The sequence below is a fragment of the Planococcus citri genome, chromosome 1, assembly GCF_950023065.1.
Source record: "Planococcus citri chromosome 1, ihPlaCitr1.1, whole genome shotgun sequence".
NCBI classification, from domain to species: Eukaryota; Metazoa; Arthropoda; class Insecta; order Hemiptera; family Pseudococcidae; genus Planococcus; species Planococcus citri.
Genome location: NC_088677.1, coordinates 51938728 through 51953155, shown reverse-complemented (window position 1 = coordinate 51953155; position 14428 = coordinate 51938728). Strand labels below are relative to the sequence as shown.

The 14428-nt window shown below is 33.4% G+C and overlaps 2 protein-coding genes across 4 annotated transcripts in view; both read right to left on the bottom strand.

Annotated features, from left to right (window-relative positions):
* IP3K2 (Inositol 1,4,5-triphosphate kinase 2) overlaps positions 1-5375 on the bottom strand; it is a 114645-nt gene extending 109270 nt beyond the window's left edge. The window contains exon 1 of one of the 2 annotated variants that reach the window (XM_065345983.1): positions 3208-5375. In XM_065345983.1, coding sequence (XP_065202055.1) covers positions 3208-4470 — 1263 coding nt within the window. In that variant the 5' untranslated portion in view covers positions 4471-5375. The remainder of the gene's footprint in view (positions 1-3207) is intronic. The other variant, XM_065345984.1, reaches the window with a different exon arrangement.
* A 4309-nt stretch (positions 5376-9684) lies between these two features.
* Positions 9685-11923, bottom strand: LOC135832617 (uncharacterized). Of its 2 annotated transcripts, XM_065345981.1 has the most exons (5): positions 11755-11921; positions 11529-11687; positions 11287-11435; positions 11059-11219; positions 9685-10577 (listed from the first exon to the last, which is right to left on the bottom strand). In XM_065345981.1, exons 1-5 carry the CDS (start codon positions 11859-11861, stop codon positions 10461-10463), a joined length of 693 nt encoding a protein of 230 aa, XP_065202053.1. In that variant the 5' UTR covers positions 11862-11921; the 3' UTR covers positions 9685-10460. The 2 variants fall into 2 exon arrangements, with proteins under 2 accessions (XP_065202053.1, XP_065202054.1); XM_065345982.1 differs by lacking the exon at positions 11529-11687 and having other exon boundaries at positions 11755-11923.
* Positions 11924-14428: the final 2505 nt, after the last annotated feature.

Sequence of the window (14428 nt, the reverse complement as noted above, 5' to 3'; positions counted from 1 at the left end):
TTCTTAATTGAGAAAACGCGTTACAAAGTTGATCAGAAAATCGTAATTTTTGTGATCCGCCATCCTTCATGCGCTTGGTGGAGAGCAAAAAGTGGCCTTGAATTTTGAATCCAATAGGTCAGGGATGTTCAGAAACTCAAATCGCAACTTTTTAGAGGGAAGGAGGGGGGCTAGGGTAACAGACTGCACAGGTTCATTCATTTTTTTTTTTTTTTTTAATGACCCAACTTCGAGTATTTTTGGTTTAGTCTTTGAACATGTAAGGGGCTCAAAATTTTTCTGTGTGGTCTCCCACTCAAAGCTGACTTCCTCATCAATTTTCGTCCAAATACAAGATGTTTTTTTTGTACCTACATACTTATGAATAAGTATTTCCAACAGGTGTCAATGTCATCGTTATTGATGAATTGAATCCGTCAGAAAGATCGAACATTGACAACAAAAGTAGCTCAAGTACGAGTATTTGGATACACTGATAGGTTAGTTTCTGAGTCTCAAAATGTACGAGGAAAAAGACTGAATGATTTTTATGCATTGTATTATATTAATATATTACACTCATGAAAATGGTGGTGGTTGCATTTGGCGCTGAAAATGAGATCGTTTTTCAAAACGAAAACTTCATTGAAGAAATTGGATGGGTATATGCTAAATCGTATGCTGAATAACAAGTAGATGATAACTCAATTTGAATTTGACTAATTTGAGTGATCCACATGGTTGAGGCCACAAAAGAGGTTGAAAACAGTTTCGTGGCAACTAGTGAACTCCTGCATATCTATGTACTCATGGAATTTGTATTCAACGACAACAACAACAATTAACACCGGAATGGGATACACATTTATACCATGTATATCAATATGCTGGTCAAAGCAAGTAATAGGTACGGTGCGTATTGACGTCATTCTCTCCACATGCTGCACCGTTACCATAAAAATATGCAATATAATGTTCGTTAACCCCTCAGCAGCACGTGTATGGAGCAAAAATTTTTTTGATTGACTGAATTGAAGAGTGAGACTCTATCGAAATACACTTCAGAGTAAAACGTCTTGTAAATAGCCCCAAAGTGCTTGAATTAGCTACTTGGAAGTCAATAAAATTTTTTACTTGTTTCTTATTTACACATCAAAGTTCTATGTGCATGAAAAATTTGGTGCTAAAGAGAAAATACAAGTTTTCCGCAGCCTTGTGCAAATCAGAAATTCGAAAATGGCATAATTGAAAAAAATTAAAATTAAATAATGAATGTGTTGGTAGCGGCTTATTATAATTTCGACGCGAAGAACAGAAAAGTCAGGGAGATGGTGAATGAAGAACCTTTTAGCTCAACGAGAGTATTTGTACATAGGTACTTATTATTGACGAATTTGCTAATTTACCTACGATAATTTCTGCAAACTGCATGATAAAGTAAGCATAGATTCACGTCAATAATCTGTAAGTAATTTCATTCCGAATAGTTCAATTGAATAAAGAAAATTAAAATGCAATTGTAGATAATCGAAATCGACGAAATCTCCGTCGAAATTCACTACATCTAACCATATCAAAAATTTGACCATGATAATTAATTAGGTACCAAAAAATTGGCACTACAGCGATATAAAATATAAAATGTTTCACCAGTTTCAGGAATGATTTCTTTTAATATTTTGGCATAATGCAAAATATTTGCGAAGAAGAAATTTTCAAAAAATAAGTGATTTGAAAATCTTCAGTCCTTCAGTCGTTCAGTAGAACCCTAAACGTGGTCGGTCTTGGATTTAGGTGACCATGCTTTAGGTGGAAGCATAATACCATCTTTTGAAACTGGCCCATTTTTCTTAAAACGGGTTTGGTAGGCCACGCTGTAGGAACTAGAGCGAAAAAACTACAATTTTTTGAGATACCCCTTCTTTGAAGACTCATGTGTCCTCTCCAGGAACACCTCCGGAGCTAAAATTTCTTTTTAGTAATTTTCAACTCAAAATGAAAGTTTCTACTGAATTTGGTCAGAATCCTTCCACTTTTTGTTTAGGGGGAGGAGGGCGATCCCCCTTAAACTACCTACATAGTGTAAGTAATGCCAAAAACTGATAACAGTGTGCAGGAATTTGCCTCGTAGATACACTGCAGCTGGATTTTTAACCACTGAAAAACAATTTATTTCCTGCATTTCTGCATTGATACCCAAAAAAGACTAAAAGGAGAAAAAACAGGATTTTCGACGGAATTGGCTCATTGTTCTTAAGAATAATGATGACATTTTTTTGAAATTCACGAGCAAAAAGCTTGCAAACCCCATCTGACTGATAAAACAAGAAATTGCGGAATAAGCTCTACAGTTGAATGGATTCCACATTAACCTTTCTACACCATCATGGAGCAAATTAGCTATGCATGCTTGATTAAAGATGTGTTGCGAAGGTGTGACGGAAAAATCATCAAAAAATGATATAAACATTCACAAGATTTATGATATTTGATTGAGTTAAATAATTGTACATTATTGAAAAATTCGAAAACATAACACCCGGCTGAACCTTCTCACGAACTGGTTTGCTTCAAATATCTCAACAAATGGACGAATTAATTAGAAAATTTCACGAATTGTTCAATGAAAAAATAGGTAAATATAACAAAAACAATGCAAGAAAATGTTGAGTTTTGTCATTGAAGATTCCCTGAGTCTTCCGCGTTCCGCCGGAAATGCTGTAGTAATTAATGACCGCTATTCGAGATTAGCAATTGTAATTTTAGATTATCTAAGTACTTTAATTACTCTCGTATTGACGAACGCGTTTTGTTTATCTTTTCAAATTTTATATTTTGCACGTACGTGTGCAACACAAATTAGCCGTTATAATTCGTAAGTGAGAGTGATATATCGACGAACACAGTCACTTTACGTAGTCAGCCCGTATAAATGAAGTCAATCACATCTGAGTAGGTAAATTCATACGAAACATTCGTATTATAGGGGTTCCTTCCTCATCTCGATATCCTTACGCGCCTATAGGAACTTTGTAAGTGTGTATGTCATGTCATCATGTGCTATCATATCAAGTTACCTATAGGTATTCAATAACTAATTAACTATATACGCAATCTCCAGCTGCGGAGCAAAGGGTAGTTTCCAAAGTTGAAGATGAAATTGGAACAACCATTCATAAATTACCTAAAACCGTCACCTACGTAGGGTAAATGTGTGCAAAAGCTTACCTTTCTAGCGATGGTGAACTCTTGTTCGTCTTCGCAGCTCAAGTTGCTACAGGAACTACAATCGGAAATCTTCCTACCGCAATCAATAACATCGTATTCGTTGTCGATGATGTTCGTACAATTATTACAATTACTCCAAACGCTGCTAATACTACAATCGGAGCTCGAATCGGCGAACACGTTGTTCATTTGGTCTTTGAGACGACAATTTTGAAATTCTTCTATTTCTTCCAGAGTGATAGTAGAAGATGCGAAATTAGGATCATCTGAATGGTCGCTGATCACCACCGAAGGTGTTCGTACGCTTCGACAACGCATCTCGTCATCGTCGAAATCTTCGTTCGAATATTCCGAACCTTTTCTACACATAGGTCGGTATAAATATCTACAAATACCATTTTGGTATTCGTTGAATTTTTTAATCGACTGGTCCAAGCTGCAAGTCTTACGTACGCTGAGTTTATCGTGATTTTCGTTGATTTCCGATTCGTTAGCAGCGTCATTTAGTGATGGACCAGTCCACGTTTGCCTCCGATGGAAATTTTTTATAGATAACCTTTCGATAGGTATTTTACTAATTTCTAATTTATCATTGTAATTCAATTCATCGTCGGTGAAATTGGAATTAGATCTCGTAGTAGTTCTAGAACCACAATTAGAATTACCAGTCGTATAGGAACATTTATCGTCGTCGCTTTCCGGTAACGTTTCGATGGCCGAATCAGACTCGGACCTTTTCACCGAAGGTGTTTCCATAAACCAGAGACCATCGTCACTGGTGACCGGACTGTTCAGATCACTATAAGCGCCATGATTCGGTAAGGGCAGATAACACCCCTCGTCCGAATTATTATTACTTAGCCCGTAGTTCGATTGAATTTTGGTAAAGCTGATAATAGATCGATGTGTATCATCCGAAATGGGATTGGAATCGCAGCACCGTAGACTAGAATTATCCTCGTTAGCTGAATTATGACCGGTACGTTCGTCGACGCGAATATTCTGAACACGACGTTCGTGTTGTTGCGAAATCAGCATAGAGTATTTTTTGACTAATTTTTTGACCGAAGGAAATTGAAAATCGTGTCTGTCGACGGACAGAAATCTACAAGAGTTACCCGATGTGGTAACGACGCCGGATCTTCGTTTACGATGCTTGCCAACTTCATCGTCCGTTTTCGAATCATCGTGATGGTCCACTTTCTTCGATAGCTCTTTTTTAGTCATCTCGATTTCACGACGCACCGGTGCACTTTTTCGCATTTGTTCGATAATCGCCTTCTTCTTTTAACGTGAAATATGAACGTCAAATATGAACCGTCACGGAGTATGAAATTTTTTCCCATAATATTACACGAGCATTACACTATAGCAAACCGAAAGACGAAAACTTACCGAATGCACATCAAATCTCGAACAAATTCACACGACATTGCTATAGGTAAGCTGCACCACCAACAAAACGAACCATCGACATCGTAAATAGCGCGGTCTCGTGGTCAACGTGGTACTGTTGTACACAGGAACACATTACAATTACAAACGATCACAAGGGGACAAGTAGTAGCACTATTCGGCAAAAAATCTACTACTACACGCGGACGACTAAAACGTAGGTATAAAACAGACTACACTAATCTAACTAAAATTATTACCACGCTTCTCATCAGTACTAAACGAGACCGAGAACAGTGAACGTAGACGAACTTCACCGCGAAAATACTAAACTGACGAGCACGTTTTATGGTTTTAACAAACTACCGACCAACTAACGTAAATTATCAGCCGGTAAAATTTCCCCTATTTTATCGGCGTCGTTGGTATCTTTCTTTGGTACCGTACTGTAAACTGTACATTACATATCACCGAAATACATACTCGTATAATAGATAATAAGGAAAACACTTGCACATTTTTCATCGAATACGAATTAAAAATTCAGAATTCACATTGGAATGGTCAACTTGTTGCCACACACCGACCGAACTCCGAATTAGTGGTGTTGATATATCGATATCTTAAACGATATATCGATATGAGATCCAATATCGACATATCGATATGAAAAATCAATATCGACGATATATCGTATCGTCAAAAATTGAGGAAAAAATGCACGAAAACAGCCAAAAATATGAGTAAAAATTGAAATTAGAAAGAAATTTTTAAAATTTTTTCAAAAAAAAATTTTCTCACTTTTTTAAAAATCTATAAAAAAACTTTTTGTCGTACCAAATTTTTTGCAGTTGTTAATTCGCAATTAAACTTAAATGACTGAGTATACAAATGGGAAAAATAGGTACTTTCAAGGCAATATTGAAGATATCGATATATCGATATCTGTTGGAAAAATATCGTGATATATCGATATAAAATTTTTCTAAATATCAACATCACTACTCCGAATTCTGTAAAAACTTGCAACCGCCCTACATTATTGAATTCATTTTACTGATAGCGCGAATAGGCGCGAATGCGAATGCGAATATCTGAGCAGTGTTGCCGCAACCGTTCACCTGCGAAGTAGACTTGATAGTTTACGTAGCCGCCCGGTAGACTGATAATGATAAATAATAATGAATGAATAATGATAATGATTTTGTTGCTAATTGTAATCTGCAACTGCTATTCAGTGTCATAGAGGAAATTGCATTGCGACATTATATTTTATAATTTCACACATCAGATGTTAAGTTTTCCATTTATTTCTTTTTCACATTCGGTTGGAAATACCTAGAGTTTGCAATGAATGAAAGCATCCAAACAATCAATGCAGTTTTATTGATCATTGTCATCATGTCATCTATTAATTCATGAAATAAAATAAGATGAAAAAATCACTTGCATTCCAATTCTATGAAATAAAATTGCGACGAAATTTATGCATTGAAATGTTACAAATAATTCAGAAGAATTTCATAATTTTTAAAAATTAAATATAAATTTCCATTTATTCAAATTTCATGAAACAAATTCATTCTTTAAGTAGGTAGGTACCTCAGGTACCTGAACTAAACCTGACACTAACAAAGATACTTTATTACTACGATGTTTTAGTATGAACTTTTTTTTTATTTGAAAAAACTTTCAATTGAAAATTTTCTATATTTAGTGGGTTTTCGAATGAATATTCCTAAAATGAAATAATATATTAATATTACACTCGCGCTTCACAATACCTACCTACCTACCTACCTACCTACCCTCCTTCCTATGTATGTAGGTATGTACCTAATGAGTAATGACAATCCAGTGAAGTGGGTGTGAAACAAAATTACTGCTAAGAGTAAGAAGAATGAGAAGGTACAAATTTAGAGAAAAAATTGAATTTACAACTAAAGAAATGGACGTTTTCAATTGATTAATTTTTGAAAAAAGAATGTTTGAAACAAAATTTACTTATTATTTAATTTATATTAGTAGGAACCCATACCTAACGTAAGTAGCTTATCACTTACCTCTGAACAAAAGAGGCGGCACTTGAAGATGAATTGACTTTCTTAGCTAATCTCAATCATCTTCTTTTCTTTAAAAAAATCTGAAAAAATTAAATCACGCAGCACGATGTAATAAAAAATAATGTAAAAAAGAAAATAGAACTAGAAAAAAAATCTGAAAAAAGGTGTATTGGAGTTGGGAAATAAAAATACCTACTCTGATTACACAGTTCAAAAATTAAAACCTAAGTGAAATATTCTAATATAAAAACGAAAAAAATTCCCTTAAAAATACCAGAATTAGTATATGTTTTTTATGCTCTTCTAGGTACATACAGGGTGCGCAAAAATATCGTGAACCCCCAAAGAAAGTTTTTCATTAAAAATATTATAGGTTGGCAACGTGAAATAGATGCATATGATTGATGGAATGTTATCACCTCAGTCCAACAACCAATCATGTACTATCATTATCAGCATTCACTGTGACCAACCAAAATATTTAGCAGAAAACTTTTTTATGGGTACACGATATTTCTGCGCACCCTATTTATGTACATAGAATTTGCGAAAAAGTGCTGTAACGAAGTACTCTTAGGTTCATTTTACTGGAAATTTTATGGGAAACATTCTCTCTCCTCTATGCATACAAAAAACATGCTCGAGGATAAAAATTCGAGCCCTACTCATTATCATCGAAACAATGCAGTTGTTGCTCGTTTATAATCATATCCTTCGAAGATTTTCCCTCAATGGCTCAATACCAAGTATGTACCTAACCTACCAACATAATACTATAGGTATGAGCATGAGCAAGTTTGACATAAGCAGTTAAGCATTTAGGTAGGTATATACCTAACAAATAAAAACGCTTACTCACTTACCCACAAATTCGCCATTTGAACGGATTTAAGGAAAAATTTCTCTTCATTTAAACTCTAATTAATGCTAATACCATGTTGTCCATGTTACAATTTTTTCTCTCAAAATATTCGATCGATTCATTAGGTAATTAAGATTAAATTTCGCAGTTTATTAAGTATACGTATACCTATACCTTGTGACACGTTTTTTTTCTAATTAAAATTACCAGTATATGTGCTCGATAAAAAATTGAATCACAGTTTTTCTGTTATATGGACTAAGGACTCGTGTCAAATTTTGCGATATGTTTTAACCCTTGGTCAGGGTTTTTGGATGTTGGGAGGGAAAAGTGTGCTTACCAATTTCACAATAGTGTACCTAGGTATGTATTACCTTTTTCATGCCTTGTTGTGGGAAGGGGGAGTACAATGCTGAAATAGGAAAATTAGACCGTAGACGAGGGAGCTACAAAGCTGACGCAACTGATTCACAACGAGTAATGTTATTTACATCCGTTCGTAATAAAATAATCAAATCATGATATGTACATAAAATGTGTGGTATACCAGCTATTCAGTGCCGAAGGCTCAATTAAAATACATCAAGTCTACAAATCAATTACTTTACCTACATCAAATCAAACATCAATAAATCCTGATTAAGATCTATAATACATACTTTTTTTTCAAAGGGTTCAGTTTCTCGGTTCATCAGTCCATAGGTGGATACCCATATTAAACAATAAACTCAAGAAATAGGTACATATCGCAGAGTCTAGTTCTAAGTTCTAACTGAGAGGAATATTGTCTTGTTTTTTGCCAATTATAGAAAACAAGTCGTCATAAAAATAAAGGTACTAGAACATTAAAATTCTTTGATTTATTATATTCAATTTTTCTTGAAAATATATACCTATGCGAATACTAGGTGTAGGGACCTGTAAGTTGATTTGTCAATTTATCGAGATTTGAAGGGAGTGTACTGTATAAGATGATAACTTGAGTGAGGGCTCCACTTTCTGTTGATTTATTACCATTTTTGAAGATACTTTATAATTATAATGCAGAGTTAGCCCTATTATTTTATTTAAATACTCGTGTAATATAATCTTGTAATTCAATAGGTACCTAGATATGCACATAATTTACAACAAAAAAAAAAAAACGCGTACTTTAAATCTACAGCCAAAAAATGTACAGAATTTTCCACGCGATTCTGTTAAAAGTGAAAAGCTACCTACTCGTAGGTACAAACAAAATTGAATAATTAAAATCTCGTTAAATTTATCACAAATCATTTAAAAATATGTTGAAGTGATAAGTACCTAATAAATAATAATTCAATGCATCTACCTACTCGTACGCGTGACTTACTTGAATCGTACATTTTATCAAAATTATATCAACATAGTAATACCTATAACATAATTCATCGCAAGCAGGAAATGGGTATCAGTCATAAAAATGTTTTTTTTTGCTTACGTAAAATATTCAAACTCATACATTTCTAGGAATGGCAGGTAAGGTACAGAACAGAGACGTCGAGACACCGGCATTCCATTCATTGCTGATTCCACACTATGTACCTACCTACCTACTTACCTACCACTATTCTCGCTGGTCACTGTGGAAATGTGATGAAGGGTAGACGGATAATTAAATAGGTATTATTAGAATAGAAAATCTGCGTAGGTACGCTACATATCGACAGATTGACGTATGTTGAAAAATCTCAACACTTCCTGTAGATTAGGAGAACCTATTTATGCGCTTTTATTTCTCATTAATTCGTTCTACGATTACCTATCTTAACCTTTGATATAAGTTAGATACCTACTCATATTTTAAAAAGTTTCTTATTATTTAAAGAAAAAAACTCAATCGATATCCATTTACGTAAAATGAGAAGAAAGGATCAAATGTCATCGTAATCTCAATTCCAGACTAAACAAATAAGTTGGTTCAGACGTTAAAATTGAATAAATATAAAAATAATTATCTCTTTTCCATCCACTGAAACCATAATATAAATAAGTTTAAAGTGCAGCTGTGGCGACTTTTGACGCAAAACGCCAATCTTATAACGTAGGTACGTCCGTTTAAAGATGTGTTAATTTTTCTTCAACAAATATAGTCTGAAAAGAGATGCTGATGCGTTATTTAAAAACAAATCGAGCTTTTGAAAAAGTAATCGTTATTTACGTATATTATCATTGTTTATTAGTACACAGGAGGATTGGAAATAGGTATATTAAGTACACTTATGCATCAACAACATGCACAAATGCACAATACACAGTCTTGGTTTAGAGGGTGGCGTGAAGTTTTGATTTCCTGACAATCATTTATCAATTTTACAATACCTACATTATAATATGAATTTCCAGCAGGCTAGCAGGCATCATCGTAAAACTTTTCAATTTATAAATGGATAATTTTTTTAATGTTTCTAAGGATAATTTAATTACTGATTTAGTAATTTCGGGAAATGACTTCATAAAATATACTAAAGGGAGTTGAAACATTATGAGCTTCTTTTTTGTTGTTTTTTGTTCTTCAACCTTTACTTCTCAAAAATTCAAATTTCTGATTTTTTTTACGAAAATATTCTAGTTTTGCAAAGAGGTAGTAAGTAATTGAGTCCAAATCGAAGGAATCCAACGATATTCCAACTCACAGCGATACGATCATTTGAAGAAAGTTCAAAACAGTTTATACAATGTACAAGTTTACTACGCCAATAAGATATTTTTTGCTAAATCTTCAAGACTCGAGAGAGCAGTTTTTTAGTGGGATCTTCTTGACCTTAACCATTGGTACCTACCTACCTGTACCTACCTACCTACCTAAGTATCTATTTATTTCAACATATCTAATCTATGTACACTAACAAATGAAGTGCAATGATGATTATTTCAAATACGCGTAAATGATGATTTTCAAGCCTTTCCATTCAGAGTTTTGATCGATTTACTCGATGAAATTGGAATAATATCAAGCTTCCAAGGAAATGGTAAAACTTCATGGTGTTCCACGCTTGATGAAAGTGGAAGACGCATCTTGAAGGTGTCTACAAAATTAACGCAAGAAAAAAATAACGGATTAAAAATAAAAAATGAAAAAAAACGAAACATGAACACCAAAAGTATTTATGTGATGAAAAATTCCATCATTTGTTTTATTTCAATACAACTTCAACATGAAAATTTGTTTGTACCATGAGTGACAATTGAGCAGTAAGATAAGTCGATTTCAACTTTTTTTGAGAATTGAAATTTTATTCCACTTAATGTAAGCTAAATTGTAGCCTTATTCTGAAAATTTTGTTTAATTTTTCCTTTGTGGATTTTTTCATTTTTTTTTTTTTTTGTGATTTGGGCGGAATAAAAACAAAAGAATTGTCACTGTTATCTATTCGATCACAAATCACAATTACATCAAATGATCTTATTGTTAGCTAGTAATATCTCAACAGAAAGAATTATCAAAAAAATTAACAATAAAGAGATATCTAAGTAATAGGAACTCTAATAAATAATGAATGAATTTACTTTCCACATCAAGTAATCCGTTAATCTCTTGTATATGCAATTCGATAAGATCAGTTGAGGTTCAGTGGAAAAAGGCCAAATACATTTAGAAAATATATCCGTTTCAGATTTCCACTCAGAAGATTGGAATATGGCATCTAGATTCCTGAGATCAGTCTCGCCTGAAATATTCCAGTGATTAAAATAAACCCAAGTCTCCGTGAAACAATTTTCGCAGAAACTACTAACCGAGATGCCCAATTAAAATATTCAAGGTTAATTTCGCTTTGCTTTTGGTGATATCTTGCAGAATTCTCACCAAATTAGATATATCGTCGGGTAATTCTGATGTATTGGAAATAACGTTCAAACGTATCCCTTTGGAGATCAATATTTCTCTTCAACATAGAAAAAAATGGGAAACCCGGGTGAATAATTATCTATTTTGAAAACGTTCGAAACGTTTAAGTTAAAACAAAAAAAGTAGGCACCTGTCGAGCCAATTCACCAAAGTGATTCGAAAAGCAGCCATTGATTTACTTATTTCATCATTTGGAAATTTGAAAACAATACACGAGAACATGCTGACAGTGATTTCTTCTATTCTAAGCTTCATACACCAGTCAGCGAATTGTAATATTTTTTCAAAGCTGTGCAATTCAAATTCATCAACAAGGTGAAAATAGCAATCAAAAGATTTGAAAATGCTAAGCTTACTTTTCAATACACATATCTAAGGTAGGATATTTTTCGAGTCCGTAAAAAAGAGGTACTTCTTTGACAAGAAAAACAACGTGTTTAGGAATACTGAAAATCTGCTTCATTTCTCTGGTTTCAAGAAGAATAGATAAAGAATGTATTTTTTACTATAGGTAGGCGCCTAGGTAGGTATGTAAAATTTATTTCGGAAATGAATATAAATGATGGAGGAAATCGCGTCTTTAACAATGGAATTATGCTCGATTAATATTTCACGAGATTAATTAAAATGATGGGAGATTTAACACAGTTCATTTTCATATTGTAATTATGTTTCATTAATATTAAATAAACAACGCAATAAAAAAAATTCAATGAATATTCAATTCATTTCTAGACAGTAGTTTCACCAGGTGTAGGACTATTTTTGGAAAATGAGTAATTACGAATTATGAGTACCTACGACAGTGAAAAATAATTGCATTTTGCTTTATTTGCGAATAAATGCGGAAGACATTGACCAAGTACGTACATTTCTAACGTCATGAGTGTGCTCATCAATAATTATTGTTGTTTTGATTCGTACATGAGTCGTTGAATATTATGCTAATCAACAATCGCGAATAATTTATTGTAAAATTTGTAAAAGAAAAAATTGCAGGCATATAATATGTACAACTAGGTCTAATTCGGAATTTGGTTTAGAACTCTTTAAATAAGTGGGTTCCCCATGACTGTTTACCTTTGCACTCAATGCTCCAAGTATTTTTTGTTTAAATCTTTAAAACAAAAATTGTTCATCGAAAGACTGCAAATCTTTCAAATTATCTAGTCGTGCCATACGATTTTCCATACTGATCCTGATCCCTCCTTTATCAATTCTAGAAATAATATTTCTGAATAATTATTTGTCTAGACATACTTTCGTTTTTTTTTTTTTTTTTTTTTTTTCAGCAAAACTACAGCTGAAGTGAAAATTTATATTTGTCGGAATTTGATGAAATTCAAGAAGGTGATCCAGAGTAGATACATTCATACCAACCAAATTTCAACTTTCCACCTTAATTAGATGGCGGTCCAGATATGATTTTTAAAAATCACTCAAGTTCAAAAAATGAACTTCAGCGCTTGAAATTGGGCTCGTGGGATCTTTTTGTTTGCTTTTTCGGTACAGGATGAATCATTAGTGTTTTGCTTTTTTCAAGTAGATAACTATGTAACGAAAGTAACATCATGTTATGGTGGTTGTATATCAAGGATAAAATAACTTGACAGTTTTCCTAAACGTACTTCCTCGAAAATTTGTTTTCTGAATTTAAAATGAATAAAAAATAGGAAAGATACGAGTAAACTGGTTGGAAGCATCTTCAATTTCGTTTAAAATTTGATGGATCCAGCCTAGCAAAAGATCATGACAAAAGGTCCCAACAATACCTACTTACAATTGGAGAAATTTTCAAATTCTCAGGCCAATCCCTGAATCCCTCATTTTGGAAAACAATCATTTTTTTATGGTCAAATTCCTGCAGAAGGGAAGTTTGAAATTGGATATCAAAATACAAAACGATGATGTAAGACAAAAGGAACTTCAAAGTAAACATACCAGAAGAGTCCTCCTCCTCTGCATGTTGATCTCATTTAGTAAAAATGTTCAACATATGTACCTCAATTGAAAAAATAAAAATAAATAAATAAATGCAAATAAAGCAATATAAAAAAAGTATCGCAAAACAAACTTATTTCAGAGATACCTACAAATCTCATGTATGCCTTAGGCCTAAAATAGCAACACACAACGTATAAAACATCATCGGGTACCTCAACCTATCTAAATTGCTATCAAATCAATTAAAAAACGAATTTTTTGCCACAACAGTTATCATCTGGGTGCTTTTTATCAATGCATAAAAATACCAAAATACGTATATTTTTTCGAGAAAAAAAGTTGAATAAAAGTTTTTCCTAATAAAGTGGTATCGAATAATTTTTCATTAGCCTTCGCGTATTTCACAACGGACTTACACTATACCTACATTCAAGGTGAACTGGTGAACCTATAAACTCGTAGATCTTTGATTAATGCAGCCAATTTTTTTTTACTGATGCGAAGAAAGAGATTGATTACTCGGTTGCAGTATCTTTGTAGGTACTTATAAATGGACCAGGTGGTGTATTGTAATCAATAAGACGTCTGCTACTGCCTACACGAATTGGTAGGTAATTGATCGCAGATCGGAGTTTTGTATGATGTCTTAACCATTGAACTTTCACTGAAATTGAAACGTATCCGACTTGAAAGAAATACCGCTTGTAAAGATAAAATTATTTAAACAGGTAGCAGGTAGTTTTGATAATTAGGTACGAGAATATCGTTTCCATCCCGAATATGTAATGTATAATCGCTACTGTGTATAGGTAGACTCATCGTCAATGGTGCATGGAAAAATTTCACGATGGGGTACCACCTATTAAAGCTCTATAGTCTACGCGAATACCTAGCTAAGTATAGCTGCAATTTTTTTTCGCATTATAGCCTACGTATACGCAGTAGGAAAATAACTTTGTGATGTTTTTGCCATTTTATTTCTTAATCAGCGATGTACCCACTATACGTACTTACACTTAGTTGCGAAGTTATTATAATATTCAGAATGAACGTGCGACATCACGCCGATATGCGTGTACTTTGCAT

Bases quoted from the DNA above. Each gene is read 5' to 3' on its own strand.
- LOC135832617 (XM_065345981.1), bottom strand. From the start codon at position 11,861: ATGAAGCAGATTTTCAGTATTCCTAAACACGTTGTTTTTCTTGTCAAA. The intron at 11,436-11,528 runs GTGCCTACTTTT...TCTATGTTGAAG, and splicing joins TTGGTGAATTGGCTCGACAG to AGAAATATTGATCTCCAAAG. The intron at 11,220-11,286 runs GTTAGTAGTTTC...GGAATATTTCAG, and splicing joins TATTTTAATTGGGCATCTCG to GCGAGACTGATCTCAGGAAT.